The sequence below is a fragment of the Calypte anna genome, chromosome 10, assembly GCF_003957555.1.
Source record: "Calypte anna isolate BGI_N300 chromosome 10, bCalAnn1_v1.p, whole genome shotgun sequence".
NCBI lineage: Eukaryota > Metazoa > Chordata > Aves > Apodiformes > Trochilidae > Calypte > Calypte anna.
The window spans coordinates 19,436,636-19,454,311 of record NC_044256.1 but is presented as its reverse complement, the minus strand read 5'-3'; the positions used below and the strand labels follow the sequence as shown (position 1 = coordinate 19,454,311).

The following is a 17,676-nucleotide window of genomic DNA, read 5'->3' as shown; positions in this document are numbered from 1 at the left end:
AGCAGGCAGTAATTTGCTGTCCCACAGAATTTTCTTACGGGTGAAATGTGGAAAAACTACCCCAGGTTTGTAAATGTAATTCAGGGGTTTGACTAGAGTGAACCCACAGACTCTTCTGAGTGCAAAAGCTTCCCAAAGCTGCTAGATTGTGTTGGCCATGAACTGCCAGAAACCCCAAAGAGCTGCAGGCCTGGCCTGAGTGGCAAAAGCAACTGTCTTACATGACCCTTTCAGTTCCTTTTCTGGGGTTACTTCCACTTCAGCCTCTCCTCACAGCTTGTTCCAGGAAGCTGAGGAGCTTCCAGTACGTAAAAACCTTCCTGTCAAATCCCAGTTCCCCCAAAAACTGCACTCGACACCATGCTGAGTTGTCCCCTGTAATTCTTTATTAGAATCATGGATGAATATATTTTAAATCAATCTAAAAAAATAATGAATCAAGGTACAGTACATGCATAAAATACAAAGTAATTTACAAACAGATCAAAGTAGCATCTTCAGAACTAAGACTAGGAGGAGAAATGTGTTGGCTTTTTTTAAAAAACAAACAAACAAACAAAAAAAGCAAAACAAAACAAGTGACCGACTACAGCAATGCCTTCTGTGTGCCTTACACATCATGAGCACCGCAAGACAGAAAGGTTGGGTACGAAAAGCAGCTGGGTACTGCCTGCCCAGAGCTGGCTCTGCCAAATGGGTAGTATCAGAGTTTGAGAAACATCTCCTACAATCGACTACTTCCCTGTAATGGTATAAATAACTGCAGGCATTTCTACAACAAGCAGTTCTTTTTAAATACTGTGGCAATGCAGTGCCTGGAGCCCCCTAATCTGGGCACTGCGTGTCCGGAGTGAGGAGCGGTGAGTGCAGCGACAGAAGGCACAGTTCATGAGTCCCTGAACAAGCAGAGTGAACATTTGTGCTGAGCAACAGAGCAAGGAAGAAAGGCATCCAGTATGAAAACTGCTCCAGATGTTCTTGTTAAAAAAGCATACATCAAACCAGTGGGATAATTTAAAATACCAGAAGAAATGGAACTGCAACCTAAGGCCAGGTTGTGGAGGTTATCAATTCATCAACTCAAGCATGTGCATGTGTTAATACATGTGATGTGTCATGTGATAAACCCCTTCAAGTCTGTGTGCTATGAGAGAGGAAAAGAAAAAAAAAGGCATCATCAAATCCTGATACCACCAGCACTGTGGAGGCCAAGTCTCAGGGCACAAGAATACTCTGCAAGTTCCAGTGTTGGAGTGACCCTTCAGCAGTTACACAGCTCCTGCTTTGGCTTCCTTCCCAAGAGCCACCTCCCACAGAGTGCCACCAGCATCTCCCCAGCCAGCCTCCTTGCAGTTCTGCCTTCTGCTATAGCAGGTGTCAAACCACAACAGCTCAATCACAGGTAGCAAGAACCGTGCTGCTCGTTTACAAGAAATTCTCTTTTCTCCCCCATTATATTCTATAGGAAAAAAAAATCCTTAAGTTGGCAATCTGAAGACATAGGCAGAAACATTCACTTACTTTAAATTGCACTTCAGAGCAAGGGGCACTTCATCAAGCATAAGATGCAGTGTGCAACACCTTAAGACAAGGAAAGATTGTCCAGCCCAGAGATATTTTCCTAGTTAACTTGACAGTAATTGTTTTACAAGGAGCAGAATAACATCTTCAAGTGCTTACTAAAGGTGTCTGTGCTCTGACTAGCGGGCATCATGTTGGAAAGGGATCAGATCAGTTCCTTACAATTTACCAAACCAAAAGCAACAAGTTGGTGTTGGGGAAAACACTGCAGCCACACAGAAGCAATAGATTTATAAACACTGAAATCAAAAGTGTTTTTAAGACATGGAGAAAATTCAGAAGGAATAAGCAGTAACTAAACACAAGAAAGTAACCACGAGAATTACAAATATATTTAAATCTTGGACCTGGGGAATATACACAGCCTTTTAGGAAAGAATGAACAATTCTATATATTCTGACAGCACTGCATCTTTGGTTTGTTTTCAGTGGTTGGAGGGACATGAATGGGAACCACATTGTTGCTTGGAGACATATCATTCTCACGTCTGTCAGACATTTGCTTCTGGGAAACAATACGATAGATCTCTGGAAGATGAGAAACAGCAAGTCAGTACCTGTACACCAGCAAAACACCATCAGAAAGTTAAGTCTGGGGGAAAGCAGGCATCAAAGATTTTGGAACTACATAGGTAATACACAGAAGAGTTCAAAAGAAGTTCAGCTGTGATGCTCTCTATATTCAGTAAATAAAATATTTATGGTTTTGCAGGATAAATTGATTTTTTAACAACTATTTTACTACCCTTGAGGTAAGAACTAGTAAATGGACAGAATTCACTGTTTTTTCTGCTAGGTATCAGAAACTATGAGTCCCACAAATTCCTTCTTATGGTTCCTAAGGCTCTGAGGACAATGGTTTTGTGTCAAGGACACATTTCCTTGATGTATCCACAGGCAATGGCAGAACTGAAAAGAACCACTCCAAATTTCTCCTCGATAGGAATGCAAGGGCAATTTCTTCTCTCTCAGCACGCCTATCACATACAACAGCTTGTCTGTTACCCAAGTGGTTTTAAATCTTCAGAAAGGGTTTAATAGAGGGGAGACCTGACCCTTTAAGCAGCACACAAACCCTTTAAAAAACTTGCTGCTAGTGCAGCTTCCAAACTACAGAGAAGAAAGCTGGGCTACAGATGAAGGAATTCCAGTGGAAATCAGAAACAGGGGTTAAACTCCTGTGCCTCTCCCAGCCCACTGCATACCTGCACTGAAGCCTTGCCCAGGTCCCTGGGGTTTGTTAGCAGCCAGTGGTGCATGCTGCACATAAACCCAGAGTAGCTACAAACCCACTTACTTGAGCTGCACAGAGGAAGGGTATGGTATGGGCAGTGCTTCACCCCCAGAAAGGAAATAAAGGAGACCAAAAATAGAACATTGAGAACTCAGTTGTAAATTCAAGTTTTAAGCCATTAAAGCTTTTTTTTGTGTAAAAAAACCAAAATCAAACCAACCAAAAAAAAAACCCTTCCTGCATCTCAGTTCAGCAACAGTTCGAAAGTGTTTGAGATTCAGCAAAAAGCCAACCCTGAAACAACATCAGGTCCTCTACTTTGTGCAACAGAGAAGTGAGCTGGCAGCAAACACACCAGCACCACCAAGCAGCAGAGTCCCCCAGAGAAAGGAGCTGGTGCCCACACCCAATTTGCATGCTCCAGCTCACTGCCCTGCTGGGAGGTTTCAGATAAGCCAAGGCTGCAGAAGATGACAGTGTCTGCACTTCAGTTCTCCTGCAGAGCAAAGCAAGGAAGAACCTGGCCAGCAAACAATCCTGGCACACCAAAGCAAAGGTCCAAGTTCTTTTGGAGGTCTGAAGTCTCTTGTCAGCTGGTTAATGACTGTCCAGACACACACCTTACCTGACCCCAAACCAAGACACATCTTTTTCCACCAGAAATTTGTCATTAGCGAGTAGTCTTTGTTAAGAATTTTAATGAGCTGCTGCTTAGTTCACATCCTGACATCATTTCAGAGCTGGAAATCAAACAACCTTGTGTGGAGAGGTCCTCTTTGCTGCCAAGGGCTGATGACACAGCTATGTGCCTGCTTATACCACAATGGGAAGAGATGGCACAGAGGAACTCAAAAGGGTCCCTGGCAAAAAAGGCTTGAAAACCTTGTCCTAGATGCAACAAGCTTGGTCTGATTCAGCTGCCAGCACAACCAGATGCCAAGTGCTCCCCCGGGAAGAGTAAGAGCAGGGCTGCACATCCCTGGGACTGCTGGCAAAATAAACATCTCTGACGTAGATGCTGTCTGTGCTGGATCTTTGGACTGCACAAGTGACATTAAGCTTTGCAAGGAGCACTCTATAAAGAATCTGCCTGTTAGGCCTCCGAACTGACAGCTCAGACTCAGACAGGGATGAAGTTCTGAGAAAACTGGATTTTCCATATGCTTTCAGTTCCCAATCAAGTCACTGAGGCAACCAAACAAAAACTGCACACGTAAAAGGATTTTCTGATTTCAGCCTTTCCTGAGTTCACTCCTCTTTCCAACAGTCTTACACACAAGCAACTTCACCAGTTCACTGAATCCCATGAAATCAGATCTTTAAAGCCACCTGCAACCCCATGTGGGAATCTGCAGATAAAGATCAGCCTCACCCTGTTGCAGGGCACTCAGCAATGCTCAACAGAGTGCCTGTGTATGGAGGTGGGGGGAGCACAGCTGGCAGAGAGCTGCTCTGCCTTCTTCAGGACAAGTTTTCCACTCCACAAGCCTGCCCCAGCTCAGGGTAGACAGCCACCTTACCTCCAAGCCCAGAACTCTGCCCATTCCTATTCAACAAAAGAAGGTTCCTGCCACCTTCATTACTGGAAACCCTGGTAGCATCTTCAGCAGCAGCAATTCCATTTCCCACAGAACTTCCCAGTCAACTTCAGCCCACACATCAGCTACCACACATTTCTTTCACTCCTGTAAGCAAGGACTTGCAGCAAGGTGCCTGCTGTACAGCATCCTCATCTTCAGCAAACAGCCCTGAAGCCTTGAAAACACTCAACAGCATTGATTTCTACACTCATGAAGGGTCTGTCCCTTCTGATTCTGGGAGCATATTTCCATGATCCTACCTTCCATGGCCTCCCCAGCAGCCCCCTAAGGACATTAGCAACTCCACTGCTTGAGTCAACTTGCAGCAACCTCAAGCTTGTAGCTCACTGTTGCTTCTCCCTCCTCTGCAGAGCCAAGTTTTGTTCAGCCACAGAGCACTGCCCTAAATGGGAGCCTAAATGCCTAAACCCTGCCTTCCCCTGCATCAGCTGCACACTCTTTCCCCATACACAGCTGTGCTGGTGTGGAAAAGGAAGGTGGGAACAGCTTAAACCTGCTCTCACCGGGGCAAAATGCCCAGCAGCAAAGCCTACACTGAGAGTGGCTGCACTGAGGAATGCCAGGCTAATGAAGACATGTGCTTTTTAATGAAGACACTGCACTGTGTGCTCTGCTCAGTAACTGAATGAGACCTTATTAAGAGCACATTCAGCAGAAAGCATCACTGCATAATTGGTAACTGCACCAGACAGGCCCTGTACTGTAAGAGCTGGGAAAAAACCACCACTGCTGTCTGGGAGGAGCTTCCCCAGCCCATGACTGCTCAGCCTGCACTAGCATTTCATTCATTTTCAGGTGCACTGAGCTCACAAAGGAGGAAATCCCTAGATTTTTAATGTTCTGTGATGTTGTTTCCTTGGAGATGGGATTCCTTAGAGATGAAACTGCAGCAGAATGTGGCACAGGAACAGAGACAGCACAGAGCTGGGCAGGGAACAGAGGCAGACTCCAGTTTACTTTAAGGATGCTTTATCCTGCTGTGAATGCTCAGAGTGGCTAGGATTGTAATACCAGTCTCTCCTATTTGCCAAATGATACAAAGCAGCTTTGTGTGCACAACAATCAGGCCTTGAGGTCTAGACATCCTGCAACAGGAGAATTTGGATAGGGACCATTACCCTAAGCAACAGAAAGAATAGGTCCACAAAACCTCATCTGGAAGCCACAGCAGGAGAGGAAGCCCACTGAATTTAAAATATACCTCCCCTAAAAGTCTTTTATAATACAGGGAGAAGAAAGAAAAGCTTTCTGCCCCCTTCTTCCACCTGTAACAACAGTAGATCACACACATGCTCAGGCTGTGTGAGTGACAATGGATTCATATTTCCCATGCCCAAAGCCAACAATTCAGAATGGCTGAACCTGAGAAGCCAGGTGTGGGTAAGCTCACAGACCCTGCTACACCACCAAGGAAGGACTCTTAACAAATTTCCAGGACTGTCCCAACCACACCAGCTTCAGGAGGGCTGGAGAAAAAAGGAGTTTTGCTACAGACTTTAGTTGTGACACCCTGTTCAGGAGAGATCTAAGCAGCTGTGTGATGGGCATTGGGAGCAGCCTGGGATGTCTCTGCTGTGCAGTTCCCAGCACTGCAAATACCAGCAGAGCTGGTGCAGCAGCATGCCCTGCCCCTTCTTCTGACAGCCACCTCCACTCCCAGCCTGTGGCAGAGCCTTCTGGCTTTACCAACTTCCTTCTTCAAAGCAAAGTGAGCATTCCCCCCCTGGCACTATGCTTGAGGGCAGCCTCACCAAACACAGACTATCCATGATTCTGCAGGGTCATTCTGAAAACCACATTCCTCAGATGACTGTTCCCCTCTTTCCTTCAAAGCAAATCATTAACAAAAAAAGCCAGCTGTGAAGTGTTATCAAGAAGCTTATTGGCAGAACACTCATCCTTAGCATGCCAGTCACAGCCAAGATGGAGCCAACCTGCTGCTAATGCATTATTTACTTCATCTTTATCTCCCTGAAACAGGAGCTCCTGTCTGGAGCGAGCCACATGCCCACTAATCAGCAGAAGTGTTTCTTCCAGCATAGCTGAACCAGCCCCTCCTGAACAAGAATCCTGTCCACATACCCAAGAGCTCTTTGCCCAAAACAATGTCAGAGCAACACGCAAGGAACATCAATGTTGTGGAAAAGCAACAGCCTCAGCAATCTGTCAAGATTCCAAGGGCAAGTTTTAATCTCTTGCTCTCCCCATTCCAGGCTGCTTTACCTTACAGAAAAAGTAAACTAGAAAAAATAATCCAACCTCTGTGAATTAGATTGCTAGATAGCTTCTGGAATAAAAGGTACTGTTGGAAACATGCAAGGAGAGATAAAGAAACAGCCCAGCCTGTGCCCAGGAGGTGAACTGCTTCCCCATGGCAACGGTGGTGTATCCTGGGGATGTCAAGGCAGCAGCAGCCCAGGGCATGCAGCAAACTTTCCACCTCTTCACCCTCACTGTCAGAGGCCAAAATGGTCCAGAAGAAGATGGGGACAACTGGGTGACCAGTTTCTATCAGCTATGACAGCCACCTTGCAGGGGATAAACAAGGTTTAATATATTTCCAGCTCTGTTTCATTAGTGCTGGTGCCCAACAAGTATGAACATTAACTAACCAACCTTCATTTGAGAGCCCTGATCTGCTCTGAAAACTGAAAGTGCAGGCAACAAGGCTGTTCTACATTACACACAGCACTTTTGGCCAGAATCTGACCTGAAAATTCATCTTATGTGCTCCTGAGAGGAACCACCAAGGACACATGCAGAAAGGAAGCAGTTTTTAGCAGTTACAAGTAAGCAGTAAAAATGTCTTTCTCCTGAAAAATCCAAACCCAAATTCATGAGCATTTTTGACAGGACTGCTTTTAGTTGGGCAAAGAAAATAGGAAACTCAGGAGGCATCCCAGATACCATCAGATGCAGCCACTCCTTAGCCATCCACCCTCAGATGGCATTAGTGGTTAGTCATGTAGGGAGCAAAGCCATAAGCTAACACAACTTCTCTCTTTTTTTCTTTTTTTCAATTTGTGCAATATTGTATTACAACCAAATAACTACACTGGAGTTAAAAGGGAACAATGTGGTTGAGTTGGAGAGGAAATAAACCCAAGTTGTAGTCCCAGCATTGCACGAAGCAGTGAGATTACAAGCATCCCTGTGCACTGTTTATTGACCTAACATGGACACACTGACTTTTTGGTGGGAATCCACTGTAAAAACACAATGGAACCAGAACCTACTGGAGGCCTCTTACAAGTAAGGATAAGACAAGAAACAGATGGACACAGATAATACTTGAGCAGCCTAACAACTCACTCTCTTCACTGCTAGAGTGTTTGTAAAACATTTCAAACAACTCAGGAAAATGCTACAGAATTATGCTTTTATTACAGCAAGTAACTTCCTAGCTGCCTCCTCACCTGCCTGTTCCAGTATTACTAGCAAGTGCTTTTTGGTGTTTGTTTGGTTTTTTTTAAAAAAAAAAAGTCTAAATCATCTGGCAAAGAGAAAAAAATATCAAAACTAACTGGGTGCCAATGTCACAGCAATGAGATCCAGTGAACAGAGACACAAGAGTTTAGAAGTGGGGCTGCTGCTCATACCAAGCAGATGATGTAGCCTGGCACATGCTACATTGGGAAGGAGTGAGTTTAAATTTGTAACTGGGAAACACGTTGCAGGCACTCAGAGAAAACTGAGACTCCCTGGAGCACCTGGAACAGACACATACCAAAACAGAGCAGTCTCGGGTGTTCTGAGGACCCAGACTAGAGACTTGGAGAGTCTTTTTGCAAAAGCTGGGAGTGAGGAAAGCTCAAAAAACAGACACACCACTGCTGTCCCACTGTGCCCTGGGCTACAGCTGACTGTACACAGCAAACAAGTCCCAAGTGATTTCAAAACTGGTTTGGGAATTCCTACCCTATCCTTAATAAGCCACAGTTAAGTCAAGGTCCCCCATGAAGCTGTACGTTGGCTGTCTCAGGGTCTTAATGAGTCTTGGCTATCTAAAAGAAGGGTTTGAACAAAAAGGAAGTACTTTATCCACAGAGCATAAAAAAAATGCAGCATTCACTGCTGTCACACCACAGAGGCCACAAGTCCAGACAGGAATGTTAAATGCAATGACAGTGACTCCCCTGCAGCCCAGGAGCCATCACATCTCAAACTATCAGTATTGTTCAGAGAAAGGATTCATCCCTCTTTCCTTGGCAACTGCTATTCCACCAATAAAGATGGGAAACAAACTAGATTAACTTCTCTGACAACCAATGGCTGTTTTCACTTGATGCTGCCCGAGACAATTCTCTCACTACAGACACTCCCTCTACCTTACACAGGAGACTGAAACATAACCTAGGCTGACTAGAAACCTGGAGCAGATCCAAGTGAACAAGGACTCATTCTTCATCTCAAAGCTGTCCTTTCAACTGTGACTCTTTGCAGCTCGTCTCCAAATCTTATGGCTGTGAGGAATTATTAAACAGCCAAATTTTAAACACATTATATGTAAAGAAATGCCTATTTGCATCATATCTGAGCAGCCTGCTGCCCTTCCCCCTTGAAGCACAAAGCACTGGGTGACTCACCTGTCAGAATAGTCTGGAAAGCTGCTTCCACATTTGTAGAGTCTAAAGCAGACGTCTCAATAAATGACAAACCATTCTTCTCTGTGTGGACAAAAATACTAAATTAGAGGGGTACATCACATACCTGTTTCACAGCTGGAAAAACTTCTGTACCAGATTATATTTGTGGTGTTCCTGAAAAGATGCACAGGTACTGAGTATAAAGAGTTGTGGGTTTTCCCTTCTCTACATGATCTGAAAGCAACAGGACCCAACACCAACATTAGAATTTACACTCATCCTCAAGCACAGGGATCAGCCCAGTGCTGTGTTACTTTCAGGCACATCTTCCTGCATCACTGAAAGTGAGAATTTTCTGTGCTTTCAAGAATTCTGTGAGGAAGCCTCCTGGATTTTTTGGAAACTCAAAGTTTCTCCACACCCCACCTGCTGGTATGTCACAGCAGCTTATTTAACAGGACAGAGGAAAGGGGAGAATGATAGTCCTCCACCTGCAGACAGGGATCCTCACTGGCCATAAGTGCTGCAAAGCACAGCTACAGCAAAGCCTTAATGTAAGAAACCCAACTACACTCCTGGATAAATAAAATTGGGCCTAAACCAATGCAAGCTTTACAGAAACTAGAATTAATTTTCAGAGATCTTGACTATGAGTCAGCTGGTTTAATGGAAGTCTGCTCAGCCATGGGCATCTGCATAGGGCTGCAGATCAGCTGGAACAAAGAAGGTAACTTAGAGGTGCAAAGCTACCACTATAGGAGAAACTCAAACCTAAAGCCATAGGCACAGTTACTGCAAGAAAAGCAATGCATAGGCAAGAGAAAAAAATCTGGTTTAGGATCTTCAAGCGCCTCTGGCTGATTCTTGAAACCACATCAGCATGCATGTTCCACGAGGCTTCCTTTCTGAATTAAAGAGAGGCAAACACCAGGATGAGACACTGAGGAACAGCAGCAGCACTCTTTTTACTCTTTTTCCTCCTGCCAGCACACTCATTTATCCAAGATGGAGTAGGCAGATGCCCAGACTGTTAGCAGCAGGCAATTATTTTGAGTTCACCAACCTGCAAAAGCTCTGGCCTCATCTGTAGGGACTGCTCTAAGGTGGCGCAAGTCACTCTTGTTCCCCACCAGCATGATGACAATGTTGCTGTCAGCGTGGTCTCTCAGCTCCTTCAACCACCTCTCCACATTCTCGTAGGTAAGGTGCTTGGCAATGTCATAGACCAATAGTGCCCCCACAGCTCCACGATAGTACCTGTGGGTGAAGGGATGGGTTACAGGAATCAGCAATAAATATCATGGTTAAGAGTGACAAGATACTGTGCAGTAATAAGAAATGGTTATTGCCAAGATGGCTATAAAAACAAATAACCCACCCAAAAGCAGGCAACCAGGGATTTGAAACAGGGAAGTAAAGCATCCAGAATGTGATTATGCCACAGGACCACCAGAGCTGCCAGGACAGCTCACAGTCTAGGGAACAGGCCAAGCTCCATGCTTGTATGCTAAAAATGAAGCTCTGGAATCCGTGAGGAGCCACTGTCACCTTCAACCCCTCATCTGTTCCTGGAAAGTCTCTCCCACCCTTTGCTGTGGGCACAGTATGGGCACAGCCCATAGTAACTGACTTTGGAATGACTCACTGGATCATAAAAACATCAACCTGATCTATTCCCTTCACTAAAGGCCACAGCTGGTCTCCTTTCAGAGAAGGGATAAGCAAAATAATGCATTCAAGAAGGAACAGGCTGTACTCCTCCACCCCACAACTGCTCCAGCTTTACTTAAATCCAGCCTTTGCTGGGCTGGTTATTTCCAATTAAATAAGCACACAAAGTGAGCAGTCTTTGCTTGCTGCTACAGGAGGGCTTCTGGTCTTAGTTTACCTCTGATAAAACCTCCTTGAACACTGCTATTACTTTATCAATCACTTGCATTACAATGTCTCTCTCAAAGCTCTTGCATTTGAGGCTTGAAATGCCTCCAGTTACGTATCACAGGAGCACGGAGAAGTAAATCACCTTGTGCAGGGACACACTGCTCCTGAGCTGCATAATATTTAAGCTTCCTTCCACCATAGGTTGTGGATATTACACGATAAAATACAAACACCTCCTGTTTGCAGTTTCTGAGGAGTCAGAAGAGCCCAAGAATGACCTCCTCAGCACAAGCATCTCCAGCCAGATGAGCTCTCACTTACGCTGATGTTATAGCTCGGTATCGCTCCTGCCCTGCTGTGTCCCATATCTGAGCCTTTATTGTCTTCCCATCAACTTGAATGCTTCTTGTTGCAAACTCTACTCCAATGGTGCTCTTGCTTTCCAAGTTAAACTCATTGCGAGTGAATCTTGACAGCAGGTTACTCTTGCCTACTCCAGAGTCTCCAATAAGTACAACTACAAGACAAAAACGACATGAGAATCAGATTCCAGGTGTAAATAATACATTGAAACTCACCTGAGAAAAAACCATTTTCTTTTCCTGACTGAAGCACGAAGGCAAAAAGTGGCAAAACTATCACCTTTGTTATGGCTCTGCAGAAGAACAAAACCAAAAGAAACCACACAAGATCACCCCCACCCTGACATTTAGTTAGCAGAGCCACAGCACTCTGCCTTTCCACAGTTCTTCACAGCTGCTGCAATTCTTGGCCATTTTAGCTCAATATCTGAAACTAAATGCTCTAAAATGCTGCCAGGGTATCTCTGGGCCTCAGAATTAGAACCACCCTCCAAGCAAACTAATTGGGAAGATTCAGCTGTGCTTGACAAGAGATTGACAGAAGGTTTAAAGTCCAGTTCCTGCAGGAAGAAAAGCATCATGAGGATTTGCTGCAATATCCTGTAATGCTGAGTTGAAAGGTAAAATGTAAGTTCAAACTCACAACCAGAATGCAGGCCACTGGATGAAAGACATTCACACCCCTGAGACACACCAGTGGGATCTTATGCCTCTAAGGAAGATAAGGTACTAAACTGGTAACAGAAAGAAATGGAAAAGAAAAAAAAAAAAACAACAAAACAAAGGATGAGTAAGATCCTTAAGAAAAGCTGAAAACTTTCAAGGTGGCAGTGAATCAAGGCCACTCCCAGCAAAATAGCACCCACTGAGGTGACAAAAGAATGCTGTGGCTATGCTTGTTTTGAAAAAAGAAACCAAATACTCATTAACATACATCATTTAGCAGTTAAGGCAGTGCAACACAGTGTTAGGATTCTGTGAGGTACAACAGGGGAGTGAGTTCACCAAACACACTTAAATCACGTGAAAAACCCCCACTGAGTCTTAATCTAGCAGTGCAAATACTCCCATCTGCTGCTGCACACACAGCAGTCCTCTGGACACCATCTTCTATTTAAAAATGCAAACCAATTCTGATAAATGGGATTTTCTCTGACTACAAGGACAGAGCAGCACCTTTTAAACACCCTCCATAAAATTAAAATCGCAGCAAATGCAAGCTTCAAACATGGCCTTGTGGAGAATACTTCAAAGTAAACATCTTTCCAGCTTCCCCTGCCAGCTGACTCAGCACCCAGCTGGCCAAGCTACAGAAGTTGCATAAAGCACAGAGTGGCTCTGTTAACCCCTTCTGCTGATAAAGATCACAAGTGCAGGTAGGTGACAAGCACATCTGCTGAATGCAAGCTTTCCTAGGTGACAGATCAGCTCTGCTCAGTGTCTGCTGCCCTCACACAGCCCAACAGCTCTGCTGGCACAGGAGATGCTAAACCACCATAAACTTAGTGCAGGGGACAGGGCACCCAATTGCATCATCACCACCAGGCAAACTGCCATAGCTCTCCTCTTCCATTGGCAAACAAGCTCTCCAATATCATTTTGGCAGGTTTAGGCCACAGTTTTAGATGACATCATATTTGTATTCACTGGGACACATTACAAACAACAAGTTCTTATGAGGCAAAAGTTGTCAACTCCCTTCACACACCTCACTCCTCCTATCACCCTGCATTACCTCTGGCAGCAGCCAGAACCTTCTCTAAACAAGAAAAACAGTCTACACAATCTGTTTCATGTACCTGTTAAATATTCCCCTCAAACAGACTTGGATTGTTCAGTGCATATTTCAAAGCACAGCTTTAAGCCATTTAACAACACTGATAATTTTAATTGCTCTGCCAGGTTTTTTTCCTTACCCTGTCTGAATCCCATGCTGCTTACATTCTGAATGGTTTCCAGCACCAGATTGATATGTCCCAATTAAAAGGGGCAAATGTTCCACTTTCCTCCTTCAAGTCAGCTATTTCCTCTAATTAATTGGGCCACTGCAGCTCCTCTTAGTCATGGACGCAAGAACATCTTGCAATGTTAGCAGGTGCCCAACACTCCTCGTGCTTTCTGCATTAGTCAGTCTGTGCAAGTATCACTCTTTGACTACACTTATGAACTGAAACACCTCTAGCAGCCATTCAGGTTATTATTAATTTTGCTTTCCTTACCAAGCCATCTCATTTTGATATTCTGTACTACATAGTGTTCCCATGTATTAGATTCTTTGCAGAGAAAGACAGTAGGAATGACCCTGGGTGGCCAAGTCCCATTCCAACTGTCCCACACAAAGAGTTTCTGGGAGAGAAATGACATCTAGTTTCATATTGAAGCCAAACCTAACCCTAAACACAGTTTTATTGGGCTTTTCTTCCAGAAACTGACTCCTAATGGTTAGAAATTGCCTTCTAATTTTCAGAAGAAATTAGCTGTCAGCTGATGGTGGTGTTCATGTGCCAGCATCATCCATTAGCTTATTAGTTTCTTCTCCCAGTGGTGTTTACACCAGGGTATTCACAGAAAGCAATTCACATCTCTCAGCTTTATTCTGCTAGCTACATAAGCCAGCCTCTCAAATGTTTCCTTATAAACAGACTGTCCTTTTCACAAAACATTCTCCCTGCAAGTTTTTCAACTTCTTTTCCCCCCAGCAAGAAAAGCCACACACCTTATTCTAGGCAAGATCTCCTTGTGACATATACAGGGACATTAATATTCCAGGCTTGAAGAATTATCCAGAAATTGTCTTTTTGCAAGCTAGCCTCAGGTTTTAGCATATGCTGAAGTGTTAGAACAGGGTCAGGGAAGGGGCATTTTGTACCAGGTACTGTGATTTAACTGTATGGCAGCATAGATGGGTTCAGTTTACACCCACCAGCAGTGTCAGCCAGACTGTGACATGCTGCTGCTGTCACTGGCTGACAGCACAGAAACTGCCTGGTCTCTCATAAACAGACATGTAGCAGTTGAACTCCAGCTAGTACAAGCCAGCTACACTAGAGAATATCACCCAATTATTTTAGACCAAGTCAAACTCTGAACTCACTCCCACCAACTTCCCATGTCCCTTCAAGTTCATGAACCCAGGAGATTGTCCTACTGGATTAAATGTCCTTACAGCCCAGCCACACTGATTAAATGTCCTTACAGCCCAGCCACACTGTCTGAGAAACATTACCTGCAACACAACAGGCTGATCTTTGTCTAGCAAGCCCCTACATCTTCAAACAAGCAATACCTTCAGACTTACTCTGGAAAACACACCAAAATGCCCCAACAGGCATTTTTCTGCCTCTATAAATTTGTGCAGTCTTTCAAACCCATTTATAATATCTCCAGCAATGCACCACTCCAAAATTTGCATAAATACTCTGTGAGACTTCATGCCCTTTTGTTCTCACCTGCTGCTCAATAAAAGCAGCACGACAGCTTTCCAGAGAAATTATGACAGGCAATAAATACTTGCCCTATTTGCCCATATCCTTCACTGTTTTAATTTTGATAAAGTCATATAATAGTTCAGTATAAGGGATATGAATCCACTAGGTCTCTCTCTTGATTATTTGGATGCCTTTCTTCTCCAGCTTTTTAATTTTACAATATCCCAAACGGGGATGCCATCCTGCCTACATTTCCTCTCAAAAGTCTCAGTTTCAAAAATCAGCTTAATGTTACCCCTGATTTCTCCTTTCCAGGAGTTTCTCCCTGGCTCCTGCCTTTTTGACCAGTGTCTGGTAATGAGACATACATTTCATAGAGCTACTAGCAATAGTTTAGAGATCGTTCCAGAGAGATGACAGCCTGCTCAGAACCATCTCTGGGAAGTTACAAAAGCTTCCACAATTTGTTTTACTCTGCATTTCTGTTATTACAGCTGCCACATTAATCAGTTATGTGACACTGCATCAACTTCCTGCATCTCACTTCAGCTTTGCAAAACCTGAATCCTTTCATCCTCACAACACCATTTTCCTACCTGCACTCCCAAAAGCCCCAATAAACTAAACAGAAAAAGCCTGAGGAGGGGCAATCAATTAAACTAGCTTTGAAACTCTATATAACTGGATCCCAACTTCAGTAGTTCCCAGTTACTTAAAGAAGCAGCTCTACTAAAAGACAGGACCTCTCCCAACAAACTCTGCAAAAATATTAACTATAAGCATACTGACAGAACTGTATGAACAAGTAAAAGTAATGAGATGGTTTTGATAACTTGTACACGTAAGTGCCTACAAGAAAATTGCTGGATGTGATTAAGCCAGTGGTCAGCAAGGCCCTTGCCAGTCCTGCAAGTTGAAAAAAAGAGACCCTTCTTGGTACTTCCCAGTTTGATTTTAACAGCAGTATAGGTGGCTGATTTATAATTAGGAATAATGCCACTTCCCAGATGGCATGGAGGTAAAACAGGCAACCACAATAAAATCTAATTCCTCAAAGTTATGATAAGTCCTGAAGAATACAGAAAAAAACCAAACCTTGATGTTTACTTAAGTTTCACAACGACAAGCACTGGGTCTCTCACCATTATCATCAAGCTAGATTAAATCCTGAAATCAAATATACTGTACCATATCACAATTAACTGCTATTTTGTACTTCCCTTGCTTTTGCAGTGGGATTAAATAAAACTGGATAGTCGGCTTCAAAACATCAGCATTTCCATACAAATATCCGGGCATGCTTTATGAACCTCTGCAGCTGGTATTTTAGGCTGTGGGGAGTGATAGCTGAGTAATTAACTACAACCTGCAACATTTTAACCCAATGTGGGTGCTCTGTGGGGGCATCGGTCCTGAAAAACATGGAATTCCTGCCTGTCTCTGAGGCCGAGAAACCACGGGGTGCGAAACAGCAGTCACGTTCGTCCCTTTTTAAGGGCTCAGAATATAGAAGGCAGCAAATACTATTAGTGTATGAAATTAGCTGCATCATCTGCCAAGGCTGAGCATGTAACCCGTTCTCTTTACAGGAGTATTTAGCAGCTGGAAGGGACAGCAGCCCTCTGAGCATCCCCACCGGTGCCATCTCTGCCCGCCATCCGCATCACCTCAGCCTCTTCAGGGAGCAGCAGCAGCCTCGGACCAGGGGCAGACGGGTTAAATCACCGCTACGGAAAACAGCCCAAAATAAGACATTTCGGGCAGCTGTCCGAGCCCGGCAGCGATGCTCAGCACATCCCCGGCGATCACGCACGGAGCCGGGGGCGGCGGAGGGAGAGCAGCCCCCGCCTCACACCGGTAAGGCCGAGTCCCCCGCCCCCGGTCCCCACCCCGCAGTTCTTCCAGGCGACAATCGGGATCCGCCCGGGGATCTCCATACCCACCGGGCCCTTTCCCTGCCGGCTGAGGCGGCGGAGGGTCCGCGCCGTGAGGAGATCGCGCCCCACACCCCCGCCAAGGCCGGGACCCCCGCGGGAAGGTGACCCCGCCGGTGGCCACGGGAGCGAGACGGCGCGGCCCTTACCTTTGAAGAGATAATCGTACTCATCGTCACGGGTGCCCATGGTGGGGTGTGCTGGGGGGAAGGGGGGGAAGCCGAGGACTGGGAGTGGGAGCCGGACCCCTCCCTGCAGTCGCCGCAGCGCTTCCGCCCTTCGCGCTCTGCCCGCCCACGGGCGGCTCTTTCCGGGGCAGCGCCTCAAAAGTGCTGCCGGGACAGAGCCGCCGCCCCGCCCTGCCCGGATTCGAAGGGACTGCCCGGCGGGGCGGGTGATGCTCCCGGTACAGAGCCCACGCAGACACCCCGGGGCCGCCCACCCAGTTACGGTGGTGGGCACGGGGGGCGGAGGTGGGAAGGTACTATTGGACAGCGGGCGGAATAGGTGACAGCGCGGTTCCATGGTGTAATGGTTAGCACTCTGGACTCTGAATCCAGCGATCCGAGTTCAAATCTCGGTGGAACCTGAAGACTTTAGCTTTTTTTCGCTTTTTTTTTTTTTTTGTGAGTGCTTTTTTCCTGCCTACTCAGGGAGCTGATGGTTCCACCCCAGAGCTGCCTACAGCCTTGGGGGATTGCCGGGAAGCCCCCTGGGTCTGGCAGAATCATCCTGTGAACCAAGTCAAGAGCAGCAAGGGAAGCCAATGGATCTGTGGTGGAGACACCAACGAGCTCTTTCAGCTCAGGAGGTACAAAGAGGCCCTAAGCTTGTGTCCCTTCCCCACCTTTGTGCCCACTGCCCACCTTGCTTCTCCTCTCCCAAGGGCCGGTGTCCCCTCACCTGCTCCTGTGCCATGGGAAACACCAGCTTTGTCATCAGCTTTCCTTGGCACAGGTTTGAGGCCTAAGTAAAAGAGGATAAAAATAGTTCTCATGTCCAGATGATTAAAAACGCTCTTAAAATTGCTCGTTTCCCACTAGCTTGCTGTCAGCAGCAGCAGTACATT

General features: G+C 45.5%; 1 protein-coding gene and 1 non-coding gene across 2 annotated transcripts; one reads left to right on the top strand and one right to left on the bottom strand.

Moving 5' to 3' along the window:
- Positions 1-364: 364 nt before the first annotated feature.
- On the bottom strand, positions 365-17,028 carry RAB11A (RAB11A, member RAS oncogene family). Its single transcript, XM_030456792.1, has 5 exons — positions 16,757-17,028; positions 11,205-11,400; positions 10,066-10,259; positions 9,003-9,083; positions 365-2,109 (listed from the first exon to the last, which is right to left on the bottom strand). Exons 1-5 carry the CDS (start codon positions 16,794-16,796, stop codon positions 1,970-1,972), a joined length of 651 nt encoding a protein of 216 aa, XP_030312652.1. The 5' UTR covers positions 16,797-17,028; the 3' UTR covers positions 365-1,969.
- A 96-nt stretch (positions 17,029-17,124) lies between these two features.
- On the top strand, positions 17,125-17,196 carry TRNAQ-CUG. Its single transcript has one exon. It is a non-coding gene; the product is annotated as a tRNA-Gln (tRNA).
- The last annotated feature ends 480 nt before the right edge of the window (positions 17,197-17,676 follow it).